We start from the raw sequence: 20,846 nt of genomic DNA on the forward strand, positions 1-20,846 counted from the left end.
CCTTTGATTTCCACAAAAAGAGCTGCTATAAATATTTTTGTACAAATAGGTCTTTTTCTCTTTTTGGGGATATCTTTGATATATAAACCTAGCAGTGATATAGCTGGATCAAAGGGTATGCACAGTTCTATAGCCCTTTGGGCATGGTTCCAAATTGCTCTCCAGAAAGGTTGGATCTTTTCACAACTCCACCAACAGTGCATTAGCATCCCAGCTTTCCCGCATCCCCTCCAACGTCCAATATTTTCCTTTTTTGCTCTATTTGCCCCTCTGACAGGTGTAAGGTGATACCTCCGAGTTGTTTTAATTTGCATTTCTCTGATCAATAGTGATCTAGAGCATTTTTTCACATGGTTATAGATAGCTTTGATTTCTTTGTCTGAAAACTGCCTGTTCAGATCCTTTGACCATTTCTCAGTTGGGGAATGACTTGGGTTCTTATAAATTTGACTCGGTTTTCTATATAATTGAGAAATGAGGCTTCATCAGGTGTTTTGCAGATCTTAAGGCATTTTATAAATGCTAGTAGTAGTGAGGAGGAGGAGGAGGAGGAGAAGGAGGAGGAGGAGGAGGAGGAGGAGGGCAGAGAAAGTTATTGAACCTGTTTTTTCATTGATATAAAGAACTCCTGGATGAAGAAATTCCTTCTGCCAATGCCTGTCAGCATCTCCTCTGTAAGTTACACAGTTAGAGTGCAGTATAGAGAGCCTACAAGTTAAATGACTTGCTTGGGGTCTCAGTAGGCATTAGAGGCAGGAGGTGAACAAAGAGCTTCTTGGCTCTATGGCTAGCTCTCCAATGCACTATGCCTGACTCATACCCTTTACTGAATACTTATTGTTCAATATTTAAATAAAATTTTTATTTTGTTATTTTATTAATGTATTATATTTGAAAATTTTACTTAAATTATTTCTTTTATTGTTTTGTTAAATAATTATTTAAACGATACTAATTTAATATTTAAAGAACTTTAATTTTTCCTATCATTGAAAAGGAGGAAAAAGTAACTCACCATCAAGACAAAATGGTTTTAGTTTTTTGTTGTTGCTGTTTTTTTGGTTTTGGTGAGGCAAGGGGGGTTAAGTGACTTGCCCAGGGTCACACAGCTAGTAAGTGTCAAGTGTCTGAGGCTGGATTTGAACTCAGGTACTCTTGGCTCCAGGGCCAGTGCTCTATCTACTGCACCACCTAGCTGCCCCTAAAATGGTTTTAGTTAAGATGAAAGTTTCCCTGGATAGAGGAAAACATGGCAAAATCCATCTATTCTGCAGCTTTATGCAACCTGGGTTTGTCAAGCTTTTTAAAAAAACAACAACAACAAAAAAAAAACAAGTAAAACCAAAAGCCTACTGCCCACCATTTTTGGTTAGGGCATGTTTGTTTCCTGTGGAGAATATTGCTGGAACAATTGATTTTTGGTAATGCAGTTGTATACTCTGAGAGTCAACATGTGGAGAGAGTTAAGGGTCAACTGCAGCTATTCCTTCCTGTCTTGTTTCAGATGTTCTACTCTGATTGACAGCTTCCCTCTCCTCAGGCAGGCCTATGGCAGGAGCCATCAAAGGCCACAAACAACTCAGACTTTGACTTGAATATAAAAGAAACTCTGCAACTGTTAGAGGACAGCCTCCTGGGGTCTAGTACCTCCTGCTATAAAAGCTTAAACAGTCAACAATTAGCAGCATGAGAACTCTCTGAAGACCTTATCTCTTAAGCCCCAACCCCCAATGGTCCTACCTAGTTTTTCTGGGCTCAATCTTTCCTCAATCTTGGGAGTAAACATGGTAGAAATAGGACTCTTTCCAAATATCTGTTCCTAGCATGGAAACCTGCTACTTGGGCTGTGTGGTTTCCGCAGGTAAATTTCCTGCTGTCAAATATGACTTGAGTACAGGGAAATGTCCAATTCTAAAGCCTAGAGTACTCAGAGAATGATAGAATAAGATGTCTGAAGTCATGCTATAACTCTCACAGACCCATGCTTTTCTTGCTCTTCTTCTGTTCATCTGAATGGTATATAGAAAAACAAGTCTTAAACCAACCTGAATTATCCTCACTGCCTGGTAGAAGAGAGTCCAAATAAAATGTATATAAGCACCTGATTAAACTGAGTAATTCAAAGAACACACTGTGAACCACTTTCCCCCAAGAGTGGTTCCTTTATTTTAATATACATTTGGACTTTATGAAAACCAAATGCCAGAATAAAAAGCAAAACTACTCATGCAGCTTCGATACTGCCTCCATGCCTTTCTTCCACAAATCTCAAATTAATTGTCTTACCTACAATCCAATGCCCACAACATCACAGTGAGGTAGGTCAATACAATCACCCCCAATTTACAGGAAATAAAATAATGATAATAACACTGCTTTGTTCTTAATAATAATAATAATAATAATACTTAAGCCAAATGCCCCTCTCCCTGGGATATTATGGGGATTAATGAAATAATGCCTGAAGAGTGCTTTGAGTTCTTCAGACAAGTATTCCTGGTAAAAAGTTTAAATAAGCTAAAAGTGCTTTACAAAACCCAGCTCATTAACTCTCCAAAGAATTCCTATGATATAAACAAGAGCTAGGTTTAAAAGATGGGGAAACTAAGACAGAAATCAAGGTGAAGTCAATGCCAATCAGGGCACAGATTTCAGGTCTGTGGGCAACAGATTTTAAGCTCACATTTCTAGGTGATGCTGCTTTCTACGAGGCAGGCAAAAATGTGTTTGGATTTTGTGTACAGAATTCGAGAAATGTAAACTCCTATAAAAGAATACCAAATAATGTATATACTTTACACACACACACACACACACACACACACACACACACACACGGATTTTGCAAAAGAAAGAATTGCAAAGCTATTCATCCATTTTGTGGCTGTGATTGAGAATGAAATGCTACAGAAAACCCCAAACAAAAAATTCTTTGACTATTTTAAGTGAAAAATAAAATATTGTTACTTCTCAGAGGTATTCTTTATGAAAGAAATCTTTAAGAAGAAGGGATGTATAAAATTAAAGCATATGCCAGAAGATGCGGTCAGTATATTCTAAAATTATAAATACATAGCAAAGTCTGTTAAGATCTTTGAAGTTCTGCATGTGATGTTGAAAATTTTATTCAAAATCAGAATTTCAATTAACCTTTCTTTTCTTTTCTTTTAAAAAAAAGATGTTCAAGCACTCCAACCCTACTAAGTTTCAGCCCAAGGTGGGATGCAATTCAGACTTGCATCCTTTTTCACACTTCATCTTTTTTTTTGCATGCATAATTTCCTTTAAAGACAACAAATCTGGTGTACAAAAGAGGCTGAAAAGTAAGTGGAAATCCAATCCATAAGGTCAAATAAAGAAGTCAAAGAGATCAAAGAAAGAGAAAAAAAGAACTCTTAGTACAAAAATATTTATAGCAGTATTTTTCAAAGTAGTAAAAAATTAGAAGCTAAGGATCTGTCACCCTATTGGGAAATGTCTGAACAAATTATGTATAGGAATGTAACAGAATATTATTATCATAAGAAATAGTTTCATATTATCATATTATCATAATGAAATAGTTTCAGAGGAAACTGGCAACACCTCTTTTTTTCCCTACAATGGAGAGTTTTATTCATATTGCCATTGATTCCTTTTTTTAAAAAAATAATAAACATAAAATTTTATCCCTCCTTCCCTCTCCCCCTCCCCTCCCTGAGGTAGTAAGCAATCAGGTATAGGTTATACATATGCAATTATGTAAAACAGTACCATATTAGTAATTCTGTATAAGAAAACTTGAATAAAAGAAAAAAATGAAACAAAGTGAAAAATAGCTTTCTTTAGTCTGTGTTCCATCAATGTCAGTTCTTTCTTTGGAGGTAGATAGCATATTTCATCCATAGTCCTTTGGAATTGTCTTAGATTATTGTGTTGCTGAGAACAGTTAAGTCTTTCAGAGTTCTTCATAGAACAATATTGCTGTCACTGCGCACAATGTTCTCCTGGTTCTGCTCACTTCACTATACATCAGTTCATACAAGTCTTTTCATCCTGCATGTCATTTCTTACAGCACAATAATATTCCATTACAGTCATGTATACCACAGCTTGTTTAGCCATTCCCCAATTAATGGGCATTCCTTTGATTTCCAATTCTTAGCCACCATAAAAAGAGCTGCTATAAATATTTTTGTACAATAGGTCTTTTACTCTTTTTGGGGATGTCTTTGGGATATAAACTTAGCAGTGGTATTGCTGGATCAAAGGGTATGCACAGTTTTATAACCCTTTGGGCATAATCCCAAATTGGCAAGACCTCTTCAAGTGATTACAGAACAAAATACGCAAAACTAGAACAATGTATACAGTGACAAAATTATAGAGAAAAATAACTTGAAAAGACTTTAGAATTCTGATCAATGCAATTACAAACTATGAGTCCAGAAGAATAAAGATGAAAGACAGCACTCACCTCTTCCCAGAGAGGTGATGAACTTAAAAAGCACGGAAATATTTTGGAGATTGTCCAATGTGGGCATTTACATATTTATGATGAAAGCTTTATTTTTCATTTTTGCTTTCTTTGCTTACTTAGTTGGGGGGGGTATTGTGAGGAACAGATTATAAATACATGGAAAAATAAGGGTTTTTTCAAGAAAAGAATACTTGATTTCTAAAAAATAATCTAATAATAAGAGACTAAGTTACTTTCTGCTATATTGAGTTACAAGTGGCACTTAAAAAAAGGAAGAGTAGAATTTCTCTCTTACCTTGGCCACTCTATATCTTAAATGTATTAAGCAAGCATAAATAATGCTAACTGCCTGAGTTTAAGGAGGCACCAGGAACAGGCAAATAGTCAGAGAATTAAAGTATTAAGACTTCCTTCAAGTAATCACAAAGGTTCTTACTTTCCGCTATTTGGCCTATATCTCATTGCTGATGTCAGGATTATAAAGTTTAAGACTTTGCTGCAACTATGCTGGTAAGGCCAAAGGACCTATTGAAAAGTAAATTAAAACCACAAAACAAAAACAAGATACCATGCAATTCTGCTGAGCTCCTCCATACTCAAAGTACCAAGGGAACTTCACTCCTTGAAATGGCTTTCAATTAAAAATGGAAGGGGGGTTGGGGGGAAGGAAGGGCTAAACTGTCACCCACTGAAGAACACATATATAATCCAGGCACATAGACACTCTCACAGCTGGTTTCCACAGCAGCATGTAGAATTAGGATCAGAGCTAGTATGCAGGGAATTGAGTTTGCTGCAAAATCCTTTCCACAGAAAGCCCTGCCCCAGGGCAAAAGCATTACAGAGTTACCAGTACAAAACTGTCCCTTGTGGCTTTCTGGCTAGCAGAGACATTCTAATACCATTAGCCCATGACCAGCAAACCTAAAGGCACTTGCCTTTAAAGACAGGAAAATGACTTTGCCAACAAGCTGATATTTACAGGAAAATATCATTACATGCCAGTTAAATGTGTTATGTCTTTTCTTTTTAATTTTACCCTAAATCAGGCATTGCTCATGAGGATTCCTTAAAAAATGAAAGAAAAACCTAAAGAATATTGTTTGGTTTAAGCATTCAAAGGGCACTAGCTACACAGCAACAGAAGCAAACCCCTGAATCAATGTGGTGGCAGAGAGGATGTATTACCAGGTTAGATCAAGGTGTGTGGGCAAGAGGTTTCAGGAAGACTGACCATGCCAAGACCACCTGTGGTGTAGGTTACCAAATGCTGATAAATGAAACAGTAAGACACTGATGATGGACCTATGAATTAATACAACTATTCTAGAAAGCAATCTGGACTTAGGCAAATAAAATGACTAAAATACCCAGAGATTCCACTACTAAGACATCCCAAGGAGGTAAATGATAAAAAGAAAGGTCTTGTATACCACAGATACATCAAAATATTTACAGAAGCATTTTTATGATAGCAAAGAACTGGGGAGAGGGAGTAGACACTTATCAATTGGGAAATGACTAAATAAATTGTGGTATATGAGCATAATGTGCCACATTATGCTGTAAGAAATGAAGATGATGAATACAGTTAAGCATGGAAAGACTTGCATGAACTGATGCAAAATAAGTAGTTAGAAAAACTATATTCAAGACTAAGGCAAAGTAAATGGAACCACAAAACTATCGAAAATTCGTGTTTCAAAATTATAAAAAATTAGCTTTATCCAAAAAACAGATATGAAAAAACACCTCCCCTCACAGCTTTGCTGAGGTAGAATCCACACGTGTGGAATACTCCATATATTGTCAGATTTTTTTTTATGAGTTAATCAGCTTAATTGACTTTTTTTTCTCTCTCTTTTTTCTTTTAAAAATAAACTCTTTATTATATGAGAAAACACCATGATAAGCGTGTGCAGAAAGGACACAGAAGGAAATTGAGGTGATATTAAAATAAAATATATGAATAAAATTTATTTTTAAAAAATGTTAAAGACTACCTTTAATTTATCCTTCTATCTTTACTCCGACTTTTCCTACATAACAGGAGAATCAAGAACAGAAGAGAAAAGCAAGTTAAAGTCCTATAGACAAGGGGCGGCGAGGTGGCGCAGTGGATGAAGCACCGGCCCTGGATTCAGGAGTACCTGAGTTCTGGTCCGGCCTCAGACACTTGACACTTACTAGCTGTGTGACCCTGGGCAAGTCACTTAACCCCCATTGCCCCGCAAAAAAAAAAAAAGTCCTACAGACAAAAAAAAAAATGTAGTGTTGAAGGCAGCACTGAACCCCAGAGTGACCTGCTTAGCTTCATACAAATAGCAGCTCCCCAAAAAATAACTGGTGGTTGAATTAAGCCTTAGCAGAAAGAGGTAAAATTTGCTACATGTTACTTGCCTTGAATCTTGAAACAAGTCATTAATTCTGGCATATGCAACAAAGGCAGAGTTGGTCTCCTAGTTCCAAATAGCTTTTAAAACCCTCAATAAAAGTGCATCAAATAAATTTATTTATTTGCAGAAATTTTATACACTAGCTCTCATTTCTCAGGTAATCAGAAGCATCATAAATCTACACAAAAGAATTACCAGGGAAACTTTAAATATTGAATAGTTATTTTATTTGAAAAAGTGTTTTAGTGATGTCTCATTTTTATATCAGTCACTTCCAAAATATACCACTCCCACAATTAAGCCCTTATAACAAAGTTAAGCAAAACCAGCAAAGTGGCTGCATCTGATAAATGTATGCAACATTTCTCATATATAGTCTTCCACCTCTAAAAGACATGCTATGAGATCTTTTAAAAAACACTTCTTCCATACAAAAAAGGAAAATGATAAATGTTGGCGGGGATATTGGAAAACTGGGACACTAATGTACTGCTGAAGTTATGAACTGATCCAACCATTCTTTTTTTTTTTTTTTTTTTAGTGAGGCAATTGGGGTTAAGTGACTTGCCCAGGGTCACACAGCTGGTAAGTGTTAAGTGTCTGAGGCCGGACCAGAACTCAGGCACTCCTGACTCTAGGGCCGGTGCTCTATCCACTGCGCCACCTAGCTGCCCCTGATCCAACCATTCTTGAGAGCAATTTGGAATTAGGCAAAATGGCTATGAAACAGCATACCCTTTGATCCAGCAATACTACTGCTAGGTCTGTATCCCAAAGAGATTTTTTTAAAAGGGCTTAAAAGAACCTAGTTGTACAAAAATATGTATGGCACTTCTTTTTGTGGTGGCCAAGAATTGGAAATTGAGGGGATGCCCATCAGTTGGGGAATGGCTGACCAAGTTGTGGTATGTAATTGTAATGCAATATTATTGTGCTATAAGGAATGACAAGGAGGATGATTTTTTAAAATCTGGAAAGACTTACATAAAGAGATATAAAGTGAAGTGAACAGAACCAGGAGAACACTGTACACAGTAACAGCAATACTGTACAATGAAGAATGGTGAATTACTTAGTTATTCTCAACAATACAATAATCCAAGAGAATCCCAAAGGGTTCATGATGAAAAATGCTGTTTCCAGAGAAAGAACTGATATTGTCTGAATACAGATTGAAACATGCCATTTATCTCTTTCTTTTCCTTTCTTTCATCTTCTTGCACAAAATGACTAATATGGAAATGTTTTACATGATTACATATATATAACCTATATCTGACTGCTTTACTGTATCTAGGGGGAGGGGAGGAAGGGATAGAATTTGAAATTCAAAACTTTTTACAATTTTAAAATTATTTTTCCATGTAACTGGAGAAAAAATATTATTAAAAAAACACTTTTTCCCTCAGTCTGAATCACAGAGAGATAGCATAGCCTACTGTTTTAATTTTACACACAGAGACTCTGCTGCCTCTCTCTTTTCACCTAGTCCTTTACCCTACCCTTTTCACATACTCCTTTACTCTAGTTCTACTTACTTGCATCTGGCCCCTTAGGAATTCTGGAAGTCAAGGAATGAATGCCAAACACTTTTGAAAAAGAAGGCCATGGAAGCTCTCAAAAGGGACTTTGAAGAGAAAGTAGGAGAGATAGAAGGAAGATGTAGAGAGAGGGAGGAAAGAATGGAAAGAGAAATGAGAGCGATGCAGGAAAGTCATGAGAAAAAAGTCAACAGTTTGAAAAGTCAAATGGAAAAGGAGATTAAAAAAACTGCCTGATGAAAATAGTTGCCTAAGAATTAGGATTCAACAAATGGAAGCTAGTGACCTTATGAGAAACCTAGATACAGTAAAGCAAATCTAACTGAATGAAAAAAATAGAGGGTAATGTGAAATATCTCCTTGGAAAAATAGCTGACCTGGAAAATATATCCAGGAGAGAGAATTTGAAAATCATTGGACTACCTGAAAACCATGACCAAAATAAGAGCTTAGAAACCATCCTCCAAGAGATTGTGAGGGAAAATTGCCCTGATATTCTAGAAGCAGAAGCTAAAATAGAAATTGAAAGAATCTACTCATCACCTCCAGAAAGAGGTCCCAAAAGGAAAACCTCCAGGAATATTATAGCCAAATTCCAGAGCTCCCAGGTCAAGGAGAAAATATTGCAAGCAGCTAGAAAAAAGGAATTCAAATACTGTGGAGCTCCAATAAGGATAAAGCAAGATATAGCAGGTTCTACATTAAAGGACTGGAGGGCATGGAATATGATATTCCAGAGGGCAAAGGAACTGGGACTACAGCCAAGAATCATGTACCCAACAAAACAGATTATAATCTTTCAGAGGAAAAAATGGGACTTCAATGAAAAAGAGGACTTTCAGGAATTTGCAATGAAAAGACCTGAACTGAATAGAAAATTTGACTTTCAAATACAAGACCCTGGAGAATCATAAAAAGGTAAATAGGGAAAAGAAATCACGAGGGACATTAAAAGGTTCGACTGTTTACATTCATACATGAGAAAATAATACTTCCAACTCGTAAGAACTTTTTCAGTAAGGAATACATAGAGGACACAGGTCTGAACTGAATATGAAGGGATGGTATTTATAAAGCATTTCTTTTTTGTGTATCCTTGTTCTTTGTGGAACAAACAGGGTGGATTTGGGCTCTGGGCCTCCTGGGTCCAGGGTTGGTGCTCTGTCTACTGTGCCACCTAACTAATCCATGATGACATCTTTAAAATAAGGTTGAGGTGTAGGAGGAATAGACTGGGGGAGAGGGAAGGGAAGAGGTGGAATGGAGAAAGGTAGCTCACATGAAGGAAACAAGAAAAAAGCTTATAGAGGGGAGGGGAAGAGGGGGAAGGAGTGGGAGAGTGAGTGAACCTCACTATCATCAGAATTGGCTCAAAGAGGAAATAACATACATACTCAAGCAGGTATAGTAATATATTTTTGCCTTGAGGAAAAGTGGGAGGAGAAGGAGATAGGGGAGTGGGGAGAAGAGGGAAAGGAGGGAAGGGAAGTTTGGGGGAGGGAGCTGTAAAAAGCAAAACACTTTCGAGGAAGGTGAAGATGTTCTGCATAACACCACATGTATAACATATATTGAATTACTTGATTTCACAGGGAGGGAGGGAGGGAGGGAGGAAGAAAAATTTAGAAAGCAGAATTAGCTCAAAGACCTTAACCTCAGAGTGGGCTCAAGGAGGGAATAACACATACACCCAATTGGGAAGAGTAATCTATTTAACCCTACAGGAAAGTAGGAGAGGAAGAGGATAAGGAGGGAAGGGTGAATATATGTGTGTGTGTGTGTGTGTGTGTGTGTGTGTGTGTGTGTGTGTGTGTGTGTATGTGTATATATATATGTATGTATATATGTGTATATACTTGGGATAAAACATCAAGTTGTATTACATACAATATGTTTTATATGTGCATATATCATATGATATATATTATACCTATTATCACCTCTATTTTACAAATAAAGAAACTGAAGCAAACAGAGGTTACGTGACTTGTCCAGGGTCACATAGCCAATGTCTAAGACTAGATTTGCACTCAGACGTTTCTGACTCCAGGCCCAGAACTCTATCCACTGTGCCACCAAGTTATATTTTATCTTAAGTTGAATCTTTTTTATTAAGACATTCTATAAAGAGATATAAAAGTTAAATTACAAAAAATAATTTAATTTATGTAGATATTTTTATGTATATGTGTGTATATATATTTGCATGTATATATCTTGATGTTTTGTCCCAAATAGAGCACTCTGAATTCAAAGACAAAAATGAAAGTGTTCCTGACCTCAAGGCACTTATATTCTATTGAGAAGAGACAAGCTGAACATATAATATGCACAAGGTAATAGAGGGGAGGTATCAGCATCTAGGGGTTCAGGAAAATCCCCTATAAGAAAGAACTCTTGCATTGAGCTTTATAAGAAAAATGGGAAACCAAGAGGCATGGGTGGGGAGGAAGTCAATTCTAGGCATGAGGGACAATCTGTGCAAAGGCATGGAGATGAGAGCTGGAATGTAATGCATAAGATATAGCTACAATGACTGGCCTAACTGTAAAGTACATAAGTAAATGAAAGGGAAAATATTTATTAAGTGTTTACGATGTCGAGCATTGTTATAAGCACTGGGAATAGGGGGAGCTAGGTGGCACAGTGCATAGAGCACCGGCCCTGGAGTCAGGAGGACATGAGTTCGGGTCCAGCCTCAGACAATTAACACTTACTAGCTGTGTGACCCTGGGCAAGTCATTTAACCCCAATTGCCTCACCAAAAAAAAAAAGTATCAGTATAAGCACTGGGGATACAAACAGAAAATCAAGACAACCTCTGTTTTCAGAGAGTCCCCATCCTTATAGGGAAGGCTCAATTACAGAGTGGATGGGAAGAGCCAGTGGTCCCCATGGTACAGTGGCAGAATGGACTGCTATACTCTGGGTTCAAGAGGAGACAGGGGAGTTATGTAGTAAGGCTAAAAGGGCAGACTAATGTCAAGTCTACTATAGGGCTTCAAACGCCCACCTAGAGATGCTGTATTTGATCCTGGAGTTTATTAAGCAAGGAAGTGCCGCAGCCAAACACGTGCCTTTAGAAAATGGCTTTGCAGCTAGAAGACTAAAAGGATGATGGAGAAGGTATTGGATACAAATAGTGGAGTTCAGAAGAGCCTATATAGGGGGCAGCTAGGTGGTGCAGTGGATAAAGCACCGGCCCTGGATTCAGGAGGCATGTGCATGTTCAATTATGACCTCAGACACTTAGACACTTACTAGCTATGTGACCCTTGGGTAAAGTCACTTAACCCCCTCATTGGCCCCACAAAAAAAAAAAAAAAGGTTTCAGAAGAGCCTAAATAATTTCACCTAGTGAATTAAATCTTGGGCTCTAAACAAACACTAGACCATTTTATATTTGGAGTTGAACTTCAGGTACAATGCTATCCTTTTATTCAGTCTGCTAATAGCACTAAGCTGAAATACTGATTCTATTACCCTCTGGATCATTTAATAAAGTCCCTACATTAACTGTTATTAAAATGACTTCTCTTTCTAGTAGTTAACAATCATTAGTGATGACTATATTCTGCCACCACCCTGGTGTAGGCCCACATTACCTCACACCTGGACTATTGCAATAGTCTGCTAACTGATCTCTCTGCCTCAAGTCTCCTCTCCACATCAAGCCTTTCTCCACTCAGCTATTAAAGTGATCTCTCCTAAAATATAAGTCTGACCAGTATGACACCCCTATTCAATAAGCTCCATTAGCTCCCTAGCACCTCCAGGATCAAATATCAAATGCTTTCTTGGGCATTCAAAGCCCCTTATTTATGACCTGACCCCCTCCTAAGTTTCCAGTCTTCTTACACTTTACTCCCCTCCACATACTGTAACAAGACGCTCCATCTCCTACCTCCAAGGGTTTTCCATTACTGGTGGACCCCTATGCCTAGTTCTTCCTTCAAAAATCCACATCCTAACCTCCTAGTTTCAAGTCTCAGCCTAAGTCTCACTTTCTGCAAAAAACCTTTCCTAATCCTCCTAATCTTAATGCCTTCCCTCTGAGACAACACCCAATTATCCTGGATGTGTCTCGTTTGTACATAGTTGTTGTCACATTGTCTCCTCATTAGACTCAAAACTTTTCAAAAACAGGACTGGGGGGGGGGGGGGCTTGTGCTTTCCTTTGTATTCCCAGCATTTAGCACAGTATCTGGCACATAGTAGGCACTCAATGCTACTTGACTATGCTAGGTTGACTGACTGATTCTACTCCTGGACTGCCAAGGCACCCATCTGGTGTTGTGATTTCATGTAGTTCAGCAAGTTTTCCTCAATTACAAGTTAATGTTTTTAGCTTATAGAAATTTATGTCTATCACTTCTTCATTTTCTTTGTTCAAAGCTCCCATTGATCTTGAGTAGCTACTGACGCACCTTCCTTCAGATGTTGATTTTTTTTTATTTTTTTTTTTTTAGTGAGGCAGTTGGGGGTTAAGTGACTTGCCAGGGTCACACAGCTAGTAAGTGTAAGCGTCTGAGGCCACATTTGAACTCAGGTCCTCCTGACTCCAGGGCTGGTGCTCTATCCACTGCGCCACCTAGTTGCTCCAGATGTTGATTTTTAAATGCTATTTTTTTTTTCATTTGGAGATATGAAGAAGGAGAATGATCCTTTCGCTTTTCATTTCTCCTCTTTTGTTGACCCTTACTTTGGTTAGTTTCTGGTTCAATAAACTAGTTACTAGATATATGTGTACCACACTTTCACCACTTCCTAAAAAGGTTGCTCATAAAACAGCTACGACCACCTCCGAAAATAACCAGAGAAAAAAGCAAACCTGTATTCCCAGGTGTACAAAGTCAAACGATAGATTTTAAATGACCACCGTTCCACTTGGTAAGGATAGGAAAGCACAGGATCACATTTACACAGAAATGGGCACTAAGCTGCTACCATTTTATGCCTAAGTAAATACCAATAAGATTAATTAATCTCACTGCAAACCCAGACCAGCCCATGACTCCCCATCAGTGTTTTCCACATACATACACATTTAAGGAAGCACACATGCCAGCCATGACCACTTCACACCTAGACCACGACTCTCTGCACTTTGCCTCCATGCCACCCCTACTTTTTAGCTCCCTTTTATATGCTGTCTTCCCCCCTAGAATGTAAGCTCCTTAGGAACAGGAATTGTCCTTTCTGCTTGCATTTTATTCCCAGATCTTAGCACAGTGCCTGGCACATGATAAGTACTTAACAAATGCTGTCTCTTTTATCTATTTCTATTTTCCCCCCAATCTTGTCTCCCCTCACCCACCCTCTTGATCCCTGGCCTATAGAGCTGTTCATCCGCTTTGTGCAGATGCTTTGGCTCAGTGACTAATAGTTTGTCTTTTTGTTTCAGTTCCTCTCCTAGCAATATTAAGTGGTCTCTTTGTTTTCTTTCAGAAAAGAATACCTACCTAGCATCGCAATATGACTGTGCTGGTTTGTTGAATGCTCTCTTTATTTAGAGGTCTATTTATACAGACTTTTTTTTTCACCTCTCGTAGGGGCAACTTCTGGTGATTATAATCTCTACTTTATGTTCTAGCAGAAAATTTAGTTCCGTTGCCCATCAATATATTTAAAATACTGCCTTCACATTTTTAAAGCTATATGGTGTTGATGACAGGCAGGTAATGAAAACCATCCCCATATTAATTTTAGGTGAGATCTTTGATAAAAGAATGCTTCATGGGGCTAAACTCTACTCTGTAGATTTTCATACGACTTCTTCCTGTAAAAGGCTAGGCCACAGAAGAAACAAGCCAGACACATCCTATAATCTAAGTGTGGTATAATAGTCAAATAGAAAGTAAAATCCTCAGTTAACTAAAATGTTGGACTCTCACTGTCCCTAACATGTGGGATAATAGAGTATCTACTTGTAGAAAGGTATTCTCAAGCTCACATTCCAGATGGCTCCCTTGCCAACACAAGAAACACCTTATGTAGGCAGCATAGTGTAAAAGGATTAATGGATATATATTGCCTGCTGTTCTGTCCCCAATATAGCACTTTGCATTAATTAACTTCATCTTATTGGTATTCACTGAGGAATAAAAGGAAAGTAAGAATTTAGAGTCAAAAGACCTGCTTTCTATTCAACTCAACAAACATTTACTAAGTGCAGCCCTGTGCCTGATGCTAGGAATACGATGACAAAAAATGAAACGGTGGCATGTGCACTAAAAACTATGGGAAAAGGGCAGAATTAGAAAAGGTTTCATAAAGTAGGTAATACCTGTACTAAGCTTCAAAAGGAAGATGACTCTGAATGCCAAAGATGAGAAGAGAAGGCATTCCAGGCCTGCAAGAGCAACTTATCTGAAATTAAAGAGATGGGAAATTCATGACCATATTCAGGGAACAACCAGCACATGAGTTTGGTTGGAATGCAGATACATGACGAAGAGTAATATACAATAAGTCAATCAGTAAGAATTTATTAAGTGTCTACAAGGTACCAGGCACTCTGCTAAGCATTGAGCTTTAAATGCTAAGCTAAGGAGTTTACAATAACAGGGCAATAACCAGGAGCTACTAAGGGATCTAGTCCAACCTCTGCCAACTAATTGGTTATAAGGCCTTGGGAAAATTACTTAACCACTCTAAAGCTCAGTTTTTTATCTATATAATGAGGGGACTAGATCTTAGCACCCTGGAAGTCTCTGATGTAATTAGCAAGATTACTCACAGAGAATACCTTTACCAAGGTTAAAGAGAGCTGTAACAGGTAATTGCACATTACCTGCCACGACCCTGAGGTTTTCTCCAATCACTTTCCACACAGAGCAATCAAGCCATTTCCCAGTTGACTTGCAACACCTTTTGGGTCCCAAGCCTGAGTCCAACAAGACAAGTGAGCTGCTTTTAAATAATTCCTATGTGTCTTCCCCAGTCTTTTGTCTTCCTCAATAAAAGCAATAAAAAGAAAATTAATGGATGATGCTATCTTTTGAGGAAAAGAGAAGCGCTGCAAAGAACTACCAAGCATATTTTACATCTGTAGCACAGGCCAATAGAGTAGAGTTTAAACTATGTTAATTAGCAGCCTGTCACTAAAGTGGAAAGATACCAGACTTCTCATTCCAGTAAAAGACACATGACAAGAGGAGAGGAAGGAGCCCACCTAGCCCTAGGTGTAGATTTAGAACACATGCTGGGTGCACCAGCTCCCCATATGTCAGGCTGGGCTCTGTGGTGTAACTGCCTATCATCAAAGGTCAATGGGGTCACTCTAGGCAGTTGACAGAAGAAAAAACTGCCAAGAAACAGGGAATTGTTTGGAGAGGAAGGGAGACATTGCTAATATTGCAATCGGTTCTGAAATTATTACACATAATCTCTGCCTGTCCCCCAAACACCATTTGACCTCTGATGTCAAGAGCATCAGTTAGAAGATCTGAAAACATACCAGATTGCAGAGTGGTGGAATGGAAGAAGAAAAACTTCTTGTGCTCATATTGACTTATGTTTCTGTTTGTGAGAGTGAAAAATGGCACAAAAATATATATGACACAGAGAAAAAGCAGCTCTCACTCCTTGAATACTATTCAACATGAATTGTGGAGCTAAGACTAAAGTGATTTTCAAGTGAACCTTTCATTTAAATTTTACAGATCAATCTAGTCCTAAGAAAGGCAGAACCCAGTAAGTAAGGAAAGGACAACCCACCCTTCAAAAACTAAGCTATTCCTGAGTAGAAACAGAATATAACTATAGAAAGTAACTTTATGGATGATAAGAAAAAAGCCACTAGAGATGACAAGCAATTAATTTTCACCTTATAAAATGCAAAGTTAACACCTCCAAAACTGAAAGTCTAACAGTAAAAACCTACTGGAGCTACAATTACTTTCTCCTGTGGATCCAAGTAGTAGGGATACCTAAATTGTTTCATAAATCACCCACCAGCTTTAAGTATATTGGAAGATGTTTTTCAGTCCATTCAGTCATGCTTCAATTCTTCTGTGACTCCATGGCCCATAGCATGCTACTACTGTTCATGGAGTTTTATTAGCAAGGTAATCGAGTGATTGAATATTTCCGATTCTCAATGGATTAACGTCAATCAGAAGTTAAGTGACTTGACCCATGGTCACATAGCTACCAAGTGTCGCGACAGGATATGAACTCAGGTCTTCCTGACTCATCCATATCCACCCTCTCACCCCAAAGCCACTCAGATGCCTCCATATTGAAGTGCCTACATAACTATTAACATAGCTGAACTGACTTTTCCCTCTTTACAATGTAAAAAGAAATTTGAAACCAGCCTTTTCCTCATCAACATTTCCTGTGGAAAGTAAAGAGGATAGCATATCTAGTGTTAAGGGGAAGCTACTCATTCTCCCACTAATTTTAATCACATTCAACACCAGTACGATTCAGGCATCATTCTGTTCCATCTGACCTTTCAAATCTTTTGGCCATCACCAACGATTCTCTTTCCCGAGGGCCAGATTTGCCTGCTGGGGCATTGTTCCTGTCTTCAGCTGTAAACATATCAAACTGGAAATTAGAAGAGATGGTTGGGAAGTATTTTTCCTCCTTCACTCTTTTTCCCCCCCTTCACTCTTAAAAAAGTCCATTTTATAAAACATTATGCACATCTGGGAACACACAACTAGCCAAGTGATCTAGAACTGAAAACTGGCTATGCCACTAACTAGCTCATGTGATTAAATATTATGGCTCCAGTTTTCTCATCTGCAATAGGAGGGGGTTGGACAAGATAAGCTATAAGATTCCTTCTAGCTCCATTCCATGACTATATGGCCTTGATGCAATTTTAAATACACATGGACATGCTTTGCACATTAGCCTAAAGTGACATTCAAATTAATAGTGATGACTAGTATCTTGATTTAAAGATTTACCACAAAAGTTAAAATTTACTGTCCTCTGAATAATACCATCACCATTATAAAGACTTTTGAGTTTTATCCCACATTTTCACAACACACTTTCTCTTACCACCTCCCCCTCGTGGCCAAGGGCAAGCACTGCATGATAAACAACCAGAGTCAGCAATGTAGATTTCTCTGGTGCTGGAAGCTAATAGTATTACCACAGGAATAAATGCAAAAAACACTGGTAAACCTTTGATCATGCCCTTTAATATCAACTTCTTCTAGGAATGAAATTTGCTAAGATATTTAATACAATGACTTCCATTAAATTAATAATTTAATAATTGCTAAGATAATTAATACAATGACTTTCATCAAAACACTGTTAATAAGGAAAAGGAACAACAAGAAAGGAATAAAATTTTGCTTCTTTTTATGTCCTAAAAAATAAAAGTCAACGGAGGAAAATTTGCTAGATCATTTAAATTAATCAAGTTATTTTTCCAGTTATTTTCTGAAAATACATATTATTTTTCTGACATTCCCCAGAAAATTTTTATTCTCATTTTGAGTGTGCCCTATATATGACACAGACATAGAATGTCATGCCAGAGTTGACATATTAACAGATGCAGCAACTACCAAGTGCTGTTACAATCGATGAGCTATCTAACAACTGTTCTAAATAGAAGTGTTCTCCTAGTTAAAGGTCCTAATCTATGTATATTTAGCAAAGGCTAAAACACTTTTGTATAACTTCAGATAAATTTTCTAATGATAACCCAAATGTTCTAAGTACTTTACTGTGCTTTTTAAAGGAAACAAAAAGTAGACTTAAGACCCCTTCATTCCATAGCAGACCCAACAAGGAATTCTAAGGACTCTAAGTCATAGAGACTTCAAGACTTTTCACTATCTCAGTATCCCCAACTGTAAAAGAGTGGCTGAATAATGATTTGGGGGGTTGAGGGAAGGAAGCATGGATTCTTAAATGAAATACAATATAAAATCTCAAAACACAAGCACTGTAAGAAAAATAAGCAGGGGCAGCTAGGTGGCGCAGTGGATAGAGCACTGGCCCTGGAGTCAGGAGTTCAGATCCGGCCTGAGTTCAGATCCGGCCTTGGACACTTAACACTTACTAGCTGTGTGACCCTGGGCAAGTCACTTGACCCCAACTGCCTCACTTTAAAAAAAAAAAAGGAAAAAAAAAAAAGAAAAATAAGCAGATAAGTCCTGGCATGTTGCAATGATTCTAACCACACAGTGCTGCTATTAAACATTTTCCAGTAGGGTCTTTGATCATACTATATGTCTCAGAGAAATAAAAAGAAACATTACTTATGGATGCCATAGCAGAAGAAACTGGTAATACTATACTCTTATTAACCAAAAACAATATCACAAGTCCATGAGACGTGTTGCAACTGAAATTATTACTGGAGAAAGGCACATACATGTGGGAAGTCCCTATACCAAGGAGCCCAGTGATGCAGGGAAAGCCATGGTATTTAAGTTACAGGGAAAGTGGCAAGTCACTGGAGAGGAGGAAAGGGACTAATGCCCTCCAAAAGGGGAGGAGAAATCATGAATAAATTCTTTCCTTAGGAACTCCGAGACTATGAAGATGTGATGGTCTGCTTCTCTCCAAGGGTCCCAGCTGCAGAAACAGTGTCTAAGTCTGGTACAGACTGACTGGTCCTTATCTTGACTCCCAAAGACACAAAGGGAGTCCAACTTGGGGTTCAAACAACAAACTGGGTCAGCTCAGGGAGGGACTTCATCTCTGACATGTTCAGGGCCTCTTGCATACTCCAGTGTTTCCGGAAAATACGGCAACTCAAAAAGACAAGCTCAAGGGACCCCTTAACACTCTTTTTCTTTTGTTTTGTTTCGGTCTTTTTTGTTTCTTTGTTTATTTTTTGTTTTGTGGGGCAATGAGGGTTAAGTGACTTACTTGCCCAGGGTCACACAGTTAGTAAGTGTCAAGCGTCTGAGGCCGCATTTGAACTCAGGTCCTCCTGAATCCAAGGCCAGTGCTTTATCCACTGTGCCACCTAGCTGCCTGCCACCCTTAACACTCTTAATATTGATATTTTGAATTTTCAGTTCCACAAATGGTACATGGTCCCAGATCTTAATAAGAATGGCTTATCTGGGGCAGCTAGATGGCGCAGTGGATAGAGCACCGGCCCTGGAGTCAGGAGTACCTGAGTTCAAATCCGGCCTCAGATGCTTAACACTTACTAGCTGTGTGACCCTGGGCAAATCACTTAACCCCAACTGCCTCACTAAAAAAAAAAAAAAAAGAATGGCTTATCTCACTTCTTCTAGAACTGACATCAGGGTGCCAACAAGTAAAATTTAAAAGGTATGTTATGCAATGTGTGTTCACAATAATATGTGAAATGAATTTATTAGTAAACCATATTCTACATTTACCAAGGGAGAAGTTACTCTCTGAAGGTATATTGTAGTGACTCTTCCAGTCAGACAAAAAAATCTTTCTAAAATATAAACGATCATTTCTCCTCACCCACCTCAACTGTACTTTCCGAGTTCTAATGGTAGAAGGAGAAATATAAAAACTTCTTAGCTCTACACTAAATATATCCCAACTAACTTCCTCCTACCATTCATCAAAATAAAATATTAAATCTCAAAAACTATACGAATCGGCATCGTTTGATAGCCTGTCCAATTTAAGCCCATAGGAATTCAATATGTACTCACCCAATTAGAGGCTATGTCTTCTAACATACATACCAGTAGGATCTTTCCTGAATAGAGTGTTCATGACTGTAGCATGTAGTTTCACTCTGTCCCATTCCTTCATCATTAATCCAGATGACACAAACCGTTCTACCAGCTCATCAGCTATCAACTGCAGCCTAGAAAAATTGAGGACATGCAGGGTAAGACAGTGCATGATAAAGAGATCTCATTACCAAGAAAGCGATCACTTAGTTGGGTTCCTATATCCTCAAGAAAAATCTTGGAAAAGCCTGATATGAATAGTAACTTTCATACTGTTTATTTCAAATAAAGCTACTACAAAATTAATTTCTCAGCCAGAATATCCCATCATAACATTAGGATCACTAAGTAAGGAGCCATATTCAAATATGTAGACTCACAGAACTTAAAACAAGTAGAATCAAGGGCCTTCAAGATCATCTAGTTTAACTAACTCCCTCTTTTAAAGATGTGAAAACTGAAACCTAGAGAAGTGAGTTGACTACATAGTGGCAGATCTAGGGCTAGTCCCAAATCTCCTAAACTTCCAGGCATAGAAGTTTTTTATACTACACTGTACTTTAGGGATTAAGGATGTAAAAAACCATATTAGCTCATTTTTCCTTTAATAAGTCCTCAAAAGGTTTTGATAATCAGCCAATGACTTACAAAGGATTTTAGACATTTCCCAATCACAAAAAAATATTTAAACACAAAACCATACACTAAAACATTCACTGCAAGTGCAAGGCACAGGCTGAAGACATAAAGATGCCCATAATCCAGTTTTTGTCTATTCCATCAAAAGCATAGGCTC

The 20,846-nt window shown here is 38.0% G+C and overlaps 1 protein-coding gene across 1 annotated transcript in view; it reads right to left on the reverse strand.

Annotated features, from left to right (window-relative positions):
• The window catches only part of ASCC1 (activating signal cointegrator 1 complex subunit 1), a 129,622-nt gene that overhangs the window by 10,984 nt on the left and 97,792 nt on the right, over nucleotides 1-20,846 (reverse strand). Inside the window, exons 8-10 of the mRNA XM_043983014.1 lie at nucleotides 20,060-20,184; nucleotides 16,878-16,936; nucleotides 15,310-15,330 (exon numbers count right to left, since the gene is read on the reverse strand). Of these exons, the coding sequence (XP_043838949.1) occupies nucleotides 15,310-15,330; nucleotides 16,878-16,936; nucleotides 20,060-20,184 (205 nt within the window). The remainder of the gene's footprint in view (nucleotides 1-15,309; nucleotides 15,331-16,877; nucleotides 16,937-20,059; nucleotides 20,185-20,846) is intronic.

This window comes from Dromiciops gliroides, chromosome 2, assembly GCF_019393635.1.
Source record: "Dromiciops gliroides isolate mDroGli1 chromosome 2, mDroGli1.pri, whole genome shotgun sequence".
Lineage (NCBI taxonomy): Eukaryota > Metazoa > Chordata > Mammalia > Microbiotheria > Microbiotheriidae > Dromiciops > Dromiciops gliroides.